This window comes from Miscanthus floridulus, chromosome 10, assembly GCF_019320115.1.
Source record: "Miscanthus floridulus cultivar M001 chromosome 10, ASM1932011v1, whole genome shotgun sequence".
Taxonomy (NCBI): Eukaryota; Viridiplantae; Streptophyta; class Magnoliopsida; order Poales; family Poaceae; genus Miscanthus; species Miscanthus floridulus.
The window spans coordinates 56,719,915-56,738,005 of NC_089589.1; the positions used below are offsets into that span (position 1 = coordinate 56,719,915).

The 18,091-nt window shown below is 49.9% G+C and overlaps 1 protein-coding gene across 1 annotated transcript; it reads right to left on the reverse strand.

Moving 5' to 3' along the window:
- Positions 1-2,944: 2,944 nt before the first annotated feature.
- Positions 2,945-14,955, reverse strand: LOC136486620 (ankyrin repeat protein SKIP35-like). Its single transcript, XM_066483567.1, has 6 exons — positions 14,685-14,955; positions 14,457-14,570; positions 14,326-14,374; positions 13,597-14,210; positions 13,017-13,449; positions 2,945-4,171 (listed from the first exon to the last, which is right to left on the reverse strand). Exons 3-6 carry the CDS (start codon positions 14,353-14,355, stop codon positions 3,377-3,379), a joined length of 1,872 nt encoding a protein of 623 aa, XP_066339664.1. The 5' UTR covers positions 14,356-14,374; positions 14,457-14,570; positions 14,685-14,955; the 3' UTR covers positions 2,945-3,376.
- Between the last annotated feature and the right edge of the window lie 3,136 nt (positions 14,956-18,091).

The window sequence follows — 18,091 nt, forward strand, 5'->3', positions numbered from 1 at the left end:
CTGGTGGTGCGACTGGGGGAGTTAGGATTAGGAGTGTGGGAATGGGGCGGGCGGTTGTGTTTGGGAGGAGGGGGGTTATGGGCCTTGGATTTTTTAGAGGCGGTTCTCTCAAGAGGGTTGCCTCTATAAATATCCCTTATTTATAGGGGTTGTTTCTCTTAAGAGGTCCATCTCTATAAATCAATTTGCTAATGTGGGCTTTGTCTGTTTGACTACTAGATGATTTGTAGAGGCGGTAAATCAAAGGTCCACATCTGTAAATCAACTTCATTATCTTTTGAAATCATTTTTGTCAACTCCATTGTCTTTTGAAATCATTTTTTTAAGTAGTGTTACTGAACTTTATTGGACAGCAATGGATCACATTTTACATGTGCTTTCATTTCCCAATGAGATAGTTGATTCCTTATTTACTGTGAAGTGTGATACATTCGCCCAAGAATATGTGCCAAAAATCTTTGGTTGCTTCACAAGTAATTTGTTTAATATCAAGGTTAGCTATATAAATATTAGCATATTACACGACGTACTAGAATCGTGTACTCATGAAAACAACCACAAACTTATAAATAGCATGCAGTCATAGATAGTTAGTGGTGGGCCTAATATGAGTGAAAAGAAACTAAAAATTGAAAACAGGGACTATATAAAGCTAGTTGTGAAGTATATACATGTATAGCACAAATAAAGCACAGTAGTTGGGATATATTTAATTATTCAGTAAAAAATGTTTCATAGAAATAGTACCAACGCGGCCTTTAAGTATTTTCTATTGTGTTTATTGGAAATACAACCTATGTTTGAGTGGAATATTAATTTGCTTTGTTCAGTCGGTTTTGCATGATTGGGACCACGATGCCTGCGTGAAGATACTGAAGAACTGCAGAAAAGCTATTCCCCCAAGAGAAGCCAGTGGAAAGGTGATAATCATAAACATGGTAATTGGAGCTGGGCCATCAGACTTGAAGCACAAAGAGATGCAGGCCATGTTCGATGCCTATATCATGCTCGTCAGTGGCATGGAACGAGATGAGCAAGAGTGGAGCAAGATTTTCTGTGAAGCTGGATTTGGCGGTTACAGAGTAATACCAGTCTTAGGTGTTCGATCCATAATCGAGGTCTATCCTTAATCATTTGTTTGATTTAAAGATGGTTCATAGTGGCATGGAGCCTGTGTGCTGTGGACTTGTAATCTTAATAAGTGGGTACCGCTGCCGTGATGCTGATTTATATTGTGCTCTCTGTCAAAATATTATGTTTAACGGTAATGCTGGGTATAGAACGTCCGTCCGCCCGGACGGTGCTAATGGTGGGCCGTGACGCAGATTAACGACCGCTCATCCACTCGACCTCGCCCCCAACCGTTCTAAAAAAAAAGAGAAAACCTTCTTATCCCTTCCGCTACCTCCTCTCCACCACCGTACCTTGCGGCTGCCACTCCGTCCGTCCCGTCCCGAACGCGGATGCCACTCTGCCTCGCTATTGCCGCACGCCCCATCCGGCGCCGCTCGCTCGCCCCCAGCGTTGGTGGCGATGGCGCGCGCGCGCCGCTGGTGCTAGTGCGCCCGCCCGGCCGAGCCAAGCCCGCTGCTGGTGGCGGTGGTGCTCGCACACCGCCACTCGCTGTCGGCTCCGACCCCGGCGGCTGCAATAGACCCGCCACGGCCTTCCCCTCCCCTATGTTGCACATGTATGTTTAATTGTTTCAGACGTTTCAGATGTATGTTGCAATTGTTCCATTTTGATGTTGCAAAAGTAAATCAGGGGATGTTGCACATGTTGCAAGTGTTTCATATGCATGTTGCAAGCGTTTATTTAAAATGATTCATCTGTTCCCAGACGTATGTTGCAATCGTTTTTATCTGGATGTTGCATATGTTTCACGCACATGTTGCAACAGTATGTTTCAAAATGTTTCACCTGTTTCAGTCTTATGTTGCAGCAAGTGGTTTCATGTTGCAAGTTGCAAGTATTATTTTTTGGATGTTTTATGTGTTCCACACGCATGTGCAAGTGCATGTTCCAAGTGCTACATCTGTTTTTGGACGTATGTTGCATTAAAAAAAATTATGATGCAAATGTTTTATGTTATTCGGCCAGGGACGAGCCAGGGGGCAGGCGGACAGCGCGCGGCGCGCCCGTAGGGGGGGGCTTCAGATGGGGCGCTGGGGTGTGGTGTCCGGTTGGGGGCACGCCAGGTACGGCTCTCGAGTGTCGTCCGTGCGCGGAGAGAGGAGCGGGTCTCGGGAATGACCGCCAGGCGCTGCTCCCGTGGAGCAGGGCGAAACCAGACGTGGGTGGGACGATGGCGGACTGGGGCGGGCTGCACAGGCGTCCAAACACGCTCCTCAGTCCAAACCTCAACAAAGGTATATTTTATTACACACACACACGTATTCAAGCCTTGTACTCTATATATAAACCTCTTTTCATTGGTTTGTTTCCTCAAACTAAGCCATGCTAAGGCCGGTTTGGTAGGCCAGTCTGATTCAGTATTTTTTTATACATATATCAATCTGATTTCCTATCTTCGTCCAAAAGAAATGAAATTCTAGATTTAGATTCTTTAATTTTAACTAAATTTATAGAAAAATATTTTTAACAAATTGATATACTATAAAAAATTATTAAGTATTAATCTAATCATAAATGTTAGTACATTACTATATAGATTTTATCAATCTTAAAAATTCATTTGGCTTCTCAAAAAGTGTAAATTGTATCCTTTCTACAGAGGGATACTATTTTGTGCCCGGGGATAGTATTTTGTAGATGAAAGCCATGAACAACGGTGCTATTTTCCTCAACAGGCATGACCTGCATTTTCTATGTTGCGCGATGTCTAGTTCTCCTGTTTAAACGCAATGAAAGTAAACATAGCCTGATAAGAAAGTAGAATGCATCATTAAAAAAAAACATTCGAAGATATCAGACGCTCATACTGTGCATCATCAGAACCATGTCACATCTCACGATCAAGGCAACCTCCACACAGTATGAATATACTTGCTGTCTCTTCGTTTATGTTTATGAGAGCCAGGACAGATGGCCAGTCCACGATCAAAAAAGTCGCCAGCCAAAACTAGCGACATGTTGTCACTAGTGTTGAATTACACTGAAAACTCAGAATACATGCATGGAAGATTATGATCCTAGTAAAACACTCCGACACATGCCTCGACAAGGCACACACACCATTCCCCAAAATTATATACTCTCCAAAGATCGCCTCCAGGAGAGCCAACTCAAGATGCTATCGTTTTGGGATGTCCCCAGGCAGGAACATGGTGGCGGCACTGAAGACAGTGAATTGCCCTTGTAAGTTGCTTTTTGCTTGCATTGACAGCAGTGGTTCAGAGTGGATGCCTGCCTACCTTCAAGTTTGGGTCATGAATCGTGGGATGTGGTGCTCCAAGATGGCCAAGAGTTCTCTGCTTTGGCTATCCCTTTCCACTTGCCGGTCCTCGAGCCTGTTTGCAGCCTCCACAAGCTGACCTCTAAGCCTTTGAGGCAAAAGTCGCCCACTGGAATTCATGCATTCCTTATAGAGTGGCAGGTAGGCCATGGCAATTACCAGCTCAAGAGGGAGGTCCCCTAGGCGGATTGGTGATTCACCCCTTTCCAATATCCTCATGAAATTAACAAAGTGCTGTTGTGCAGATTCGAATCCCGCAGAAAAGGCTGCCTCGCTCCAGTGCTCATTCATGAAAGACCTAAGCTTTGCATCCACAGCTTCATCGGTACATCTTGCAATACTGTCTGCCACGGCATATGTGGCAGCTGGGTCATTGAGGAAGTCCGAGCGGAGAAGAAAATCGACACCATGCAGGGAACCTGTACTCCTCTCACCAGCAGCCTTGATAATCTCAATGCTGAGGGGGGCAAGAACATGTTGTGGCACAAGAGGAAGAAGATAAGCAGCAACTGCAATCTGGCTACTAGAGGTGGCAGCAGTAAGGGCTAGACAAAGCTCCATTTCTTGACACCCGTGGTTGACAAACCATTCCACAACTTGGAGGCATCCACGTTCAGCAGCACGCATCAAAGGGCCAAGAAAGCCAACAGCATTACCTTCTTCAACCAAGCACCCCATGGTTTCGATCTTCCCATAGTGAGCGGCAAAGCCAAGGGCTAGATCCACATCAATGTCCAAGCTGTTTCTTTGAGCAATCTGAACAGATGTACAAAAATGAAATGTATTCAAATGCTTTCAACAGCCATTTGTTTAAGATATAAATTTGCACCAAGAGATAAAATAGTGCAAAACTCACTAAACACATGATAAAATTGGACAACCTGTCGACCTCATAATGACGACATCCAAAATGTTTGCACAAGAAAGGAAAAGAACCCATCACCCAGTTTATAAAGTTTTCATATTCAGAAATGGCCCAACCACAATAAACTGCACCCATGGTTATTAAGGCGGTAAGTCGAGCCGCGGCGACCCGCCCATTTGAGTCGACTAGGCGTCTAAGGCGCACGGCGAGGCGACGTACGATCATCTTAATATATACAATACCACTAAAATTAAGAAGATCGTATCTTAATATTGCTAGCTTTTAGCATGTAGTACCATAATAAGTAGTCCTACCAGAGTGCTAGTGCACGGCATAAAATAGCAAATCTGAAATCTCCCATCACTCAATAACAACAAATTAGTCTCTAATGACATAATATCACTCAAAAACCTGAGCACTTCCACTCAGTATCTATAAAACAAAGCACAAGCAGAGGAGAGGCAGGTAAAGAAATAGAGGAAGAGGAGGGAAGCAGAGGAAGAGGAAGGAAGCAGAGGAGAAGCAGAGGAGAGGCAGGTAAAGAAACAAAGGAAGAGGAGAAAAAAGAGAAAGTGTTGCATATGCACCTGTCCCGTGACCTTGCAACGCCTGGCTGAGGTAGACGGGAACCAACAGAGGAGGGGAAAGGGCCGTGAATCAATCAGCAGAGAAGAGGGAGGACCAGAGGAGGCACCAATCAGGGACGCAAATCAGTGGAGAAGAGGAAGGGAACGAGGTTCGATTTGATGGAAGGAGGCGCCAATCGATGGAGCAGAAGAGGCGCGCCACCAAGAACCAGATGTGCGCTGCCCTCTTCCATTTCCCCTTCCCTTCAATTGGCGCATGTGAGACATGGCCGATGGCCTTGCAGAACCTGCAGGCTTGCGATTTGCTGCAGGCACGCAGCGCCATTTTCCTGCGAAGGGCCCAATCTTCTGCAGTTCCGCTCCCGTGAAACTCCCGTGCTCACAGCCATGCCCACGCCACTTTTCCCGCGCGGACTCAATCTTCCGGCTCCCACGCCTAGTCCCCGGCTTCCACGTGTTAGTCGCTGAATTCTTACTCTTGGTAGTAGCATAATTCTTACTCTCATCGAGAGAGGATGACACTAGGAGTTGGGACAATTTTCTGGTTTATTTCCAAATGCCATGCCAACCTGAGGGGTTGGGGATACATATTTATAGGCTGCTAGCCAGCCAAGCATATGCCAAGATGCTAGTCCTAGATGCTAAGATGATGTCCTAGATGCTGTCCTAGATGCTAGTCCTAGATGCTGTCCTAGATGCTAAGATGCTGTCTTAGCCAGTCAAGGATGTTGTCCTTGCTGCAGCCCCACAAAGACCAACACATAGACTTATCTATCATTCTCCCCCTAAGTCTTGTGCGTCGTCTTGTGGGAAAGTTGAACCATCCCGATCCTAGAGCAGAGCTCAAGGAACTTGATCCTCCCAAGAGGTTTGGTAAGTATGTCCGCAAACTGGCCCTTGGTGTTGATGTAGCTCGCCTTGATGCTCCCTTCCTCCAAACAGCCTCGGATGAAGTGGTACCTCACCCGGATGTGCTTACTCCGTTCATGGAAAACGGGGTTCTTTGCCAGGGCCAGAGCGGACTTGTTGTTCATCCTGAGCTCCACCGCTCTAGTGTCTCTGCCGAGGAGATCACCAAGCAGTCGAGCGAGCCAGAGCGCCTGAGTCGAAGCGGTGGAGGCCGCTATGTACTCGGCCTCGCAGCTGGACAAGGCCACCACCTGCTGCTTGACCGACTGCCAGCTAACGAGGAACTTGCCGAGGAGGAAGAGGATCCTGCTCGTGCTCTTGCTGGTGTCGATGTCGCCGGCGTGGTCGCTGTCGTTGTACCCGACGAAGTGTGCCGCCCCAGGGCACCTAGGGTAGTAGAGGCCGTGGTCGAGAGTCCCCGCAACGTAGCGGATGATCCTCTTCACAGCCTGCTGGTGCTCCGTCGTCGGTCGCTGCATGAACCGACTAACGTAGCCGACGGAGAATGCCAAGTCCGGCCGTGTGTGGGCGAGGTAGCGAAGGCTCCCCACAAGACGCCGGTACTGCATAGCGTCCACCTCCTCCGTCGTGCTGTCGCGGCTCAGCTTCAGCCTCTCCTCCATCGGAGTGAGAGCTGGGTTGCAGTCGGTGAGCCCAGCTAGCTCAACGACGCGCTTGGCGTAGGCGGTCTGTCGAAGCGTGATCCCAGAGTCGTCCTGGTGCACCTCGATTCCCAGGTACAAAGAGAGGCCCCAGGTCACTCATCTGGAAGGTGGCCTTCATCTCTTCCTTGAATGCCGCCACCTCCGCATCCTTGGTGCCGGTGATCACCAAGTCGTCGACGTAGACACCCACCAGCAGAGCATTTCCTCCACTGCCCCGTCGGTAGATGGCCGCCTCATGCGGGCTTTGCTCGAAGCCCATCCCCTTTAGCGTGGTATCCAACTTGGCATTCCACGCCCTCGGTGCCTGCCGCAAGCCATAGAGGGCCTTGCGCAGGCGGAGCACCTTGCCCTCCTTGCCGGGGATCGCAAATCCCGGCGGCTGGTGCACGTAGACCTCCTCCTTCAAGTCGCCGTTAAGGAACGCCGACTTGACGTCCATGTGATGAACACGCTAGCCCTCCTGGGCAGCTAGCGCAAGGAGAAGTCGCACGGACTCCATCCGTGCCACGGGAGCAAAGGCGTCATCGAAGTCGACCCCCTCCTGCTGCACGAAACCTCGTGCCACCAAGCGAGCCTTGTGCTTGACAATGGCGCCGGCTTCATCCCTCTTTAGCTTGTACACCCACTTAAGGGTGATCGCGCGGTGACCACGAGGAAGGTCAGCAAGCTCCCAGGTGCGGTTCTTCTCAACCGCATCCATCTCCAATTGCATCGCGACGCGCCATGCCGCGTGTCTCTCGGCCTCTGCAAACAACCGAGGCTCGTCGTCGTCACACGCAAGGTGCAACTGCGCCTCCAGGTCGTGAGGCACCAGTCCCGGCACCGGCTGGTCGCCGAGAAGGTTCTCCATCGTACGGTACCGCAACGGCTCGCCGTCGTGGTACGCGTCGATGCGCTCCTCGTCGTGAGAGAGCGGAGTAGCGAGCTCAACCGGGCTGTGCTCGACACGAGCTGGTGTTGGAGTAGACGTGCCCGGAGAGGTGCCTACCGGTGCTGGAGTGCGTGGCGGTGCCGGCTGTGGTGGAGCCGGCGAAGAACTCATCGCAGCCGAGGTCCTGGCTGGAGAGCGTGGTGCTGTCGGAGTAGCAGGCGCCGGGGTCGGTGGAGGCTCGGGGACTGGGGTAGATGCGCTCGTCGAAGAAGAGCTGCCTACTCCCCCAGCTCCCTCGAAGTGGACGTACTCGACAGTGAAGTCGTCGTACGTCGGAGCCGAGCCATCGTCCACCGCCTTGTCCCACACCCATCCTCGCCCTTCGTCGAACACAACGTCGTGCACCGTGCGCACACGTTGTGTCTTCGGGTAGACGATGCGGTAGGCCTTCGAGCCCTCCGCGTAGCCGATGAACACTCCCGGAGTGCTCCTGTCGTCGAGCTTGCTGATGTGGCCAAGCTCCTTGGCGAACACGAGGCAGCCGAAGACCCGCAAGTGGGAGACCGCCAGCTTGCGCCCATGCCAAGCCTCGTACGGCGTCCTGCCGTCGAGCGCCTTGGTAGGCGAGCGGTTGAGGATGTAGACGGCCGACACCACCGCCTCTCCCCAGAAGACAGCCGGCATCCCCCTCTGCTTGAGAAGGGCCTGAGCCATCCCCACAACCGTCTGGTTGCGCCACTCGACGACGCCGTTCTGCTGTGGGCTGTACGGCGCGAAGTACTGGCGCTGAATGCCCTCATCAGCGCAGTACGACGCGAATTCAGCCGCCGTGAATTCGCCGCCGTTGTCGGTGCGCAGCTCGCGCAGCTTGCGGCCGCACTCCGCCTCCACAGCAGCCTGCGAGCGCCTGATGGCGTCCGCAGCCTCTCCCTTGCTGCAGAGGACCATCACCCACATGTAGCGGGAGAGGTCGTCAACGAGCAGCAGGAAGTAGCGTCGTCCTCCCGGTGTGGCCGGTGTCACCGGGCCACACAAGTCCCCGTGCACAAGCTCGAGCCTCTCCTTGGCTCGAAAGCTCGTCCGCTGGGGAAAGGGGAGTCGCCTCTGCTTCGTCAACACGCAGACGTCGCAGAGCTGCTCCACATGGTCGAGACACGGCAGGCCTCGCACTATCTCCGTGGCACTGAGCCGCTTCAGGGCCTCGAAGTGAAGATGCCCGAAGCGCTCGTGCCACTGCCACGCCTCGTCATCCCGACGAGCAGCGAGACAGAGGGGTTGTGCCACCTGCATGTTAAAGACGTAGAGTCAATTTGCGCTTCTGGATACCTTGGCAAGAAGGCGGCGACGGCGATCCCAAATCCTCTTGACTCCATCCTCAACCACCACGCGCGAACCGTTCTCATCCAGCTCTCCCAAGCTGATGATGGAGTTCCTCAACGCGGAGATGTAGTAGACTCCGGTGAGTAGCCTGTGCTCACCAGACACGGCGGTGAAGATGACGGAGCCGACGCCCTTGATCTCCACGGCGGAGGCATCCCCAAACTTGACGGAGCCTCGGACGCTAGAGTCAAGCTCGGTGAAGAACTCCCGTCGACCGGTCATGTGATGGGTGGCGCCGGTGTCGAGGCACCACCCGTCAGTCTTGTCGTTGCCGGAGCCGTCGCCGAGGAGGACGTGAGCTTTTGGCTCGTCAAGGTGGAGAGCCGCTGCAGCCGGTGCCGCTGGAGGTGCTCGATGCTTGCATGTGCCATGAACAGAGTCGGCTCCTCCGCCTGTGCGACGTGGGCCTGGCCGCGTCGTGGCTGTCGACAGTCCTTGGCCCAATGGCCAAGCTGGCCGCAGTTGCGGCAGGTGTCGTCTCGTGTCGGCTTGTGCTTGCCGGCGGCACCGCCCTGGGCGCTTCCGCGGGCATCACCCTCGGCACGTCCTCGCGCCCCGGCCTGGGCGTCTCTGTGTGCCTTGCGCGGCTTGCCACGCTTGCGGCCGCCTGTCGCGGAAGAAGGCTCCGGTCACCTTGGCTGGCAGCCCACTGCTCCCGAGTGAGGAGCTTCCCGCCAGTGGTGATGGGCCCCGAAAGAGACTGTGGCTCATCTTTGTCGACGACCTTGAGGCGACCTATCGCCTCCTCGATTGACATCGTGGAGAGATCCAGCAGGGACTCGAGCGAGCGAGCCATCTGCTTGTACTTCTCGGGGACACAGCGGAAGAGCTTTTCGACAGCTCTCTCCTCGCCGTAGGTGTCATCGCCAAACTGCGCCATCTTCTGCAACAGAGTGTTGAGACGGAGAGCAAAATCATCAACGTCCTCACCTGGCTTGAAGGCCAGGTTCTCCCACTCCTTGCGAAGTGCCTGCAGTGTGGACTTGCAGGCGCGATCGCTGCCGATGCGTGCCTCAGCGATGACGTCCCAAGCCTCCTTGGCAGTCCGCTTGTTGGTAAGCGAGAACTGCATCTCGGATGGGACTGCAGCGATGAGGGCATCCAGCGCCCGTCGATCCTGGTCGTAGTCGACATCGCCGTACCGGACTACCTCCCACATGTGTCGCACCTGGAGCTTTACCCTCATCACCGCAGCCCACTCGACGTAGTTGGTCTTAGTGAGGATAGGCCACCCACCGCCGGGGCCGACATCCCTGACAACTAGGGATGAAAACGGTCGGAAACGGTCGGAAAACCTCTCAACCGTTTTCTACTTCTACATTTGAATACGAAAACGAAAACGAAAGCGGTAAAGCCGGACACGAAAACGAACACGAACTTACGGAATATCAAAAATTTTGAAAACGAACTAATTCGAGCGGAATTATGTCGAACACGGTCGGTATACGAAAAATCAATACGAAATATTGACCCGTGGGACAAAGTGCATAACAATTAACAAGTACATAATAATTAACAAGTCCAACTTTCTTAAAAAGTATCTCCATTCGACACGATGTAAGGAAGATATGATTTTTTTAAGGCAACAATCGCTTGTACGCGATTAATATATCGCTGACTTTGTTTAATTTTTTTGAACATCTTCAAGACATCAAATGAAAAAACTAAAAACTAAAAAGTTGTAGATCTCGTCGAGAGCTACAATTTTCATATAAAAATCATCTTCATCCGAGATTGTATGAAAAAGATATGATTTTTCTAAGGTTGGACTTGTAGTGGGCCAAATTTGGTTCAAACCGAATTTCGAATTCGGGATATTCCGAATTAAAAGTAGAAAAGTAGAAAACGGTCGAAAAAATGTCTAAACCGTTTTCGTTCCGATTTCGAATTTGGTGTTCCGAATTTCGAACCGAATTCGAATTTGTCCGAAAATACGAATTCGATCGGATTAAATGTAGAAAACGATGCGGTTCGGTACGGGATATTTCCGTACCGTTTTCATCCTTACTGACAACAGCCTGGAGCCCGTGGTAACCACGGTACCGATCCGGGGAGAGAGCCACGCTGCCTGTGAAGACCGCGCTCTCCATCGACCCGTCCGCCACCGTTGCCGACTTGCCGTGCGCGCCTCCTCCTGGAGCGCCACCGCCGTGCGCGCCTCCTCCAGGAGCGCCGCCGGCGCGTCCGCGCCTGTCTGGGCTGCCGCCGCGCTCGTGGGTGTGCGCGGCTGCCCACTGCGCCGCCCGCGCTCGCGCTGCCTCCCTCCCCAGCATCTCGAGGTCCGCATCGGCGCTGTCGTCAGCAGAAACGGAGTTGCTGATGCTGCCGCGCAGAGCCTCGACCTCTGCTGCCGCTGCTTCCGCCTCCGCTCTGGCTGCTGCCAGCTCCGCCGCTGCCAGCCTCGACGCCCTTACCGCCGCCGCAACGGTCTCTGCCGCCGCTCGCTCGCGTTCCTCTGCCGCGGCAAGTTCAGCCTCCTGCCGACGCCGCGTGGTCGAGACGACCGAGCGCTGAGACTGCCCTGCGGACATGACGCGCTACCGGGGGGCTGCTGCGTGGGGAGAGGGCTGCTTCGCGCAGAGGGAGAGGAGTGAGCAGGAGCGGCCGGAGCTGCTGCTGCTCCCAGCTGGGGCTGTTGCGCGGCTGGGAAAGGAGATGAGCAGGAGATGCTCAGGCTACAGGATAGTACGACTCTGATACCAGTTGTTAGTCGCTGAATTCTTACTCTTGGTAGTAGCAAAATTTTTACTCTCATCGAGAGAGGATGACACTAGGAGTTGGGGCAATTTTCTGGTTTATTTCCAGATGTCATGCCAACCTGAGGGGTTGGGGATACATATTTATAGGCTGTTAGCCAGCCAAGCATATGCCAAGATGCTAGTCCTAGATGCTAAGATGTTGTCCTAAGATGTTGTTCTAGATGCTGTCCTAGATGCTAGTCCTAGATGTTGTCCTAGATGCTAAGATGCTGTCCTAGCCAGTCAAGGATGTTGTCCTTGCTGCAGCCCCACAAAGACCAACACATAGACTTATCCATCACCACGCTCATGTGGCGTCTGCCTTAGGCTGCTCGGACCTGGAACCTCGCCAAATCCCGCCTAGGAGACGAATTCCAACGCAAGGCGGACGCCATAGCCTGCTCAGTCGTGGTGAGGCCGACGCCCAGCCTGGGAACTCGCCTGGACAACTAGGCGACGACTTAAAAAGCATGACTGCACCGCAAAACTTTATTGGATTTTACAAAGATGCATGTGCATCTCTATCTGGATTTGGCCTACACCGAGTAATATGAATTACAATGATACTTCAATTATATGTTAGCTATCTTAATCTTGTACTATAACAATAATGTGTTTGATACAAACACCATATCAACAGGCAATGCAGGTTGGTTTAATTCAGGAAGAAAGGAACATGTTCCATTGTGGATTCATGACTCCACTATGCTTATACACAAGAAATTTGGTTATTGCATATATCCCATGAGAAGATTACCGAGTGAAATGACAATATCTTGAGCTAACATTTAAGGGGATGGGATTTGATCTCATTAAACTCACAAAGCTGACTTATACTAAACCTTAAGTGTCAGAGGTTCTCTGATGTAAGTATGAGATCTTGCACCTCAACTGCCAGTACCATTACCAACCTACTATTTGTCACCAAGAGTATGGATCAGGTTATTAAGCATCCTACCAACTAATCCGCAAGGACCATGGATCTATACACAGTTCTGGAAGTTTCATAGTTCATAATAGATAACACATGACATGAAACTAAAGAATGTCCTGTACCAATATATTATTAAGTCAATACTGCAATGGCCCAAAAAGAAAAGGTCTCATTTCCAACCAATATCGAAGGAAAGAAAAATTGTCTAGCAAAGAGTAAATAATGTACTGCAGAAGGTTTTGTATTCATCTAACTATGATATTAATCTGATGACTATCAGGGACCACAGTGTGGGGCAAGCAATCAAGAACCATTTATTATTGCTGCATGCATATACACTACCTGCTCAATAGGGAATAATCATATGGTCGCAGAAGTCATTTAGGACATTGACATGGTATCCAATATAACACTGTGACTTGTAAAATCTATGAAATCATATTATCTCAAACAAAAAGAACGATACATTGTGAAAAAGTCTGTTTAGTGATGAATATAGTAATATCGATTTTGTGTTCTTAATCTACATAATTTGTTATTTATTTATGGTCAAATAAAAAGCAAAATAAAACCAGTGCACATCCTAAAATGACTTATATTTGCACCAAGAACTTGTATTAAACCAAATTGCATGAGTAGACTATAAGGTTACCTGAAGTAAGATCCGCACAAGCTCAGTGCTGCCATAGCGTGCAGCTTCAAGAAAGCATTGGTTTACATTGTCTGCACCACCCTCTACCAACAACTCTAAAAGCCCTTGTACTGCAGCTGCTGATATTCCTGATGCCCATCCTTGGTCGAAGGTGGTTGAAAAGAGTGTAAGAGGGAAGCATGCAGCATCAAAGGCCTCCGTAAAATCCTTCCCGGTAAGCTCATTATCAGCAAGATCAAGAAATGTCTTGAAAGCAGACAACTGAAGCTGAACCTCGATGACAGTGTCGTGGTTTCCTTTGCCCCTATTCTCTTGAACACGCGAATGCAGCCCGATACACTTTAGAGCCCATTCTGTAAACCTTTGCACCTTTGCACTTGCTTCTGCTTTCAATACCTCATCACCTTGGGATTCTTGAAGTCGTTCATGCAATCTGAAACATACAGAACAATGATTCACAGTTGCCCAAATATGTTATTCAAGTGGACTTATTGGATTCGGTAAGACTCCTGGAATTATAAAGCATGCAACATGTGAGTTGTGAACATGTAACCATTGGAACTGTTTCCGACAAACTTACTTCTGACCCATGAAGCTCACTGCATCAGCAAGGCTAGTCGACCGTCCCCTACATGCTGATACACACGATGCGAGGAATGAAGTCCGGAGCGCAGCACGGGTAAAATCCTTCGCGCCCTCAGACACAATCCTCCTGATCAACCCCACAATAGCAAGGAGCTCGTCCTTGTCACTCAAGAACCAAATTGCATCAACTGCAACGCAGAGCACATCGTTGAGCCCTTGTGCATCGGCCATTCCTACCAGCCCCTCTGCGGTCTCCCAATCATGAGAGCTCACTGCGTGCTGGAACGACCGGCAAAGCTCAACCCGGTCCTGCCTAGAGAGCTTCCTCTCCTTCTGCTGTGCCCCACTCTCCTCCCCATTGCCAAGGTCCAAGTCCAGCTCCTCCCCAAAGTCAGCGCTCACCGATCTCCGCTTCTTGGCCACACAGCCCTTGGAGTTCTTGGAATCCATGGGCAGCAAGGGGCTCTCTTTGGAGCTGCCATTGTTGCCATCAACAATCATGTCGCCGCTCTCGGCAGCCTCTGGCTCATCCATGTCCACCTCCGACGATGCCAGCGGCTCCTCCTGCCTCGGGTTCTTGCTCTGAACCTCCTTCCCCTTGGATCCAATCTTCTCGCAATAAAGGAGCCACCCATTAGGTTTCGAAATGAAATTTTCTTGGGGAGAACTGAAGAAAAAGATAAGCGCACACAAATCTCTACATACGAATTGAATCGCTACTCACCTGCAAATTCTTCCTTCTGTCCACTTCCATCCCTACCCCCGATCCAAACCTGAGAAAATTTCCCCAAAACGTCACATAAATGGATCGAGGAACCGGAGCCAATAAATGAGCACGAAACAGATCGAACCCACCTAAGGGAACAGAGAACGAGGATTCAGCACCGCACGGCGGAACCCGAGTGGACGACAAATCCGCCCTGGCGCAAATCAAGAACCAGACAAGGAAACCCCAGCAACAGTCGCCACCTGCAAGAACAGATCGAAATCCAACGAATTAGCAGCTGCAGGAATCAGCCGCCCGACGGGTAACCAAAGGGGAAGAACGGATCGAAAACAAGGCGCGTGGATTCGTGACCATACCGGAAACCGATACAACAAAGACTTCTTCTTCTTTTTTTCGCCAATGAATTAGAGGAGAAGCATGGGAGAGAAAGAGGAGAGGTATGGGGATGATGATGATGATGATAGCTGTGTGATAGGACGAATTGATGAGCTGATATCGAAAGGAGGGGGAGGAGGAGCCACTGCCTGCCTGCCTCGCCCGCGCCCGTGCGGCTCCGGAGCTGCCCTCTCTCTCCTTGAGGGGGAGGGGGAGGGGGAGGGGGAGGGGGAGGAGGAAGAAATACGCTCACTCTCTCTCTCTCCCCTCTCCCTCTCTGTTGCGCTCGCGCACACACCACCACAACTACTCTCGCTCGCTCTCTCTCCTCCCCCACGCTTTTCTTTCAGCTTTTTTTAGGGGTGTTGGATTCGGCTTCTCTGCAAATAAATAAATAAATAAATAAATAAATAAAATATGTGTGACATTACGGGTCCGGTTTTACCTTTTTAATAAAACCCACTGGAAAGTGGAGTATACTTTTCTAGATAGTTGAAAGCTCGTTTAATTATAGAGGTAAAAACCCTATTCTTAGTGAAATCTTTTTCAACAACAACAACAACAAAGCCTTTAAGTCCCAAACAAGTTGGGGTAGGCTAGAGTTGAAACCCATCAGAAGCAATCAAGGTTCAGGCACGTGAATAGCTGTCTTCCAAGCACTCCTATCTAAGGCTAAGTCTTTGGGAATATTCCATCCTTTCAAGTCTCCTTTTATTGCCTCTACCCAAGTCAACTTCGGTCTTCCTCTGCCTCTCTTCACGTTACTATCCTGACTTAGGATTCCGCTACGCACCGGTGCATCTGGAGGTCTCCATTGCACATGTCCAAACCATCTCAACCGGTGTTGGACAAGCTTTTCTTCAATTGGCGCTACCCCTAATCTCTCACGTATATCATCGTTCCGAACTCGATCCCTTCTAGTATGACCGCAAATTCAACGCAACATACGCATTTCCGCGACACTTAGCTGTTGAACATGTCGTCTTTTCGTAGGCCAACATTCTGCACCATACAACATAGCAGGTCTAATCGCCGTCCTATAAAACTTGCCTTTTAGCTTCTGTGGTACCCTTTTGTTACATAGGACACCAGACGCTTGCCGCCACTTCATCCACCCTGCTTTGATTCTATGGCTAACATCTTCATCAATATCCCCGTCCCTCTGTAGCATTGATCCTAAATATCGAAAGGTATCCTTCCTAGGCACTACTTGACCTTCCAAACTAACATCTTCCTCCTCCCGAGTAGCAGTGCCGAAGTCACATCTCATATACTCAGTTTTAGTTCTACTGAGTCTAAAACCTTTGGACTCCAAAGTCTCCCGCCATAACTCCAGTTTCTGGTTCACTCCTGTCCGGCTTTCATCAACTAGCACTACATCGTCCGCGAAAAGCATACACCAAGGGATGTCCCCTTGTATGTCCCTTGTGACCTCATCCATCACTAAAGCAAACAAATAAGGGCTCAAAGCTGACCCTTGATGTAGTCCTATCCTAATCGGGAAGTCATCCGTGTCTCCATCACTTGTTCGAACTCTAGTCACAACATTGTTGTACATGTCCTTAATGAGCTCGACGTACTTCGTTGGGACTTTATGTTTGTCCAAAGCCCACCACATAACATTCCTTGGTATTTTATCATAAGCCTTCTCCAAGTCAATAAAAACCATGTGTAGGTCCTTCTTCTTCTCCCTATATCGCTCCATAACTTGTCTTACTAAGAAAATAGCTTCCATAGTTGACCTTCCGGGCATGAAACCAAATTGGTTCATAGAGACCCGCGTTATTGCTCTCAAGCGATGCTCGATAACTCTCTCCCATAGCTTCATAGTATGGCTCATCAACTTAATTCCCCGGTAATTCGTACAACTTTGAATATCCCCTTTATTCTTGTAGATCGGTACCAATATACTTCTCCTCCACTCATCAGGCATCTTGTTCGATCGAAAAATATGGTTGAACAGCTTAGTTAGCCATACTATAGCTATGTCCCCGAGGCATCTCCACACCTCGATTGGGATACCATCCGGTCCCATCGCCTTACCTCCTTTTATCCTTTTCAACGCCTCTCTGACCTCAGATTCTTGGATTCTCCGCACAAAGCGCCTATTGGTGTCATCAAAAGAGTCATCCAACTGAAAGGTTGTGTCCATATTCTCACCATTGAACAATTTATCAAAATACTCTTGCCATCGATGTCAGATCTCATCCTCCTTCACCAAGAGATGCTCCCTTTCATCCTTAATGCACTTAACTTGGTTGAAGTCCCGTGTCTTTCTCTCACGAACCCTAGCCATCCTATAAATGTCCTTCTCTCCTTCCTTCATACTCAAATGTTGGTAAAGATCCTCGTACGCTCTACCCTTTGCCACACTTACAGCTTGCTTTGCAGTCTTCTTTGCCACCTTGTACTTCTCTATGTTGTCCACACTCCTGTCATGGTACAAGCGTCTATAGCATTCTTTCTTCTCCTTAATAGCCCTTTGGACTTCCTCGTTCCACCACCAAGTATCTTTAGCCTCGCGTCCCCTTCCTTTGGTTACTCCACACACCTCTGAGGCTACCTTCCAAATGTTGGTTGCCATCTTGTCCCACATGTTGTTTATGTCGTCTTCTTCCTTCCAAGAACCCTCTTTGATAACCCTTTCTCTAAATACCTCTGACGTCTCCCCTTTCAGTTTCCACCACTTTGTTCTTTCAATCTTAGCTTGTTTATCCCTACGGGCACGCACCTGAAAACGAAAATCTACCACCAAAAGCTTATGTTGAGAAACAACACACTCTCCTGGTATCACCTTGCAATCCAAGCATGCTCGTTTGTCCTTTCTTTTTGCGAGGACAAAGTCAATCTGGCTACAGTGTTGTCCGCTACTGAAGGTCACTAGATGAGATTCTCTCTTTCTAAAGAAAGTGTTGGCTATCATCAGGTCAAAAGCTACCGCAAAGTCCAGAACTTCCTCCCCCTCCTGATTCCTACTACCATACCCAAAACCTCCATGAACTGCCTCGAAACCTGCGCTTGTAGTACCTACATGCCCATTAAGATCTCCTCCTATAAAAAGCTTCTCACTACTAGGTATAGCTCTAACCAGACCATCTAAGTCTTCCCAGAACTGTCTCTTAGCACTCTCGTCGAGGCCTACTTGGGGGGCATACGCACTAATTACGTTCAAGATCATATCACCAACGACAAGCTTGACTAAGATAATCCTATCTCCTTGCCTTCTCACTCCCACCACACCATTCTTGAGGCTCTTATCAATCAAAACTCCTACTCCATTTCTATTCGTGACTGTCCCTGTGTACCAAAGCTTGAAACCTGTATTGTCCACCTCCTTCGCCTTCTGACCCTTCCATTTAGTCTCTTGAACGCATAATATATTTACACG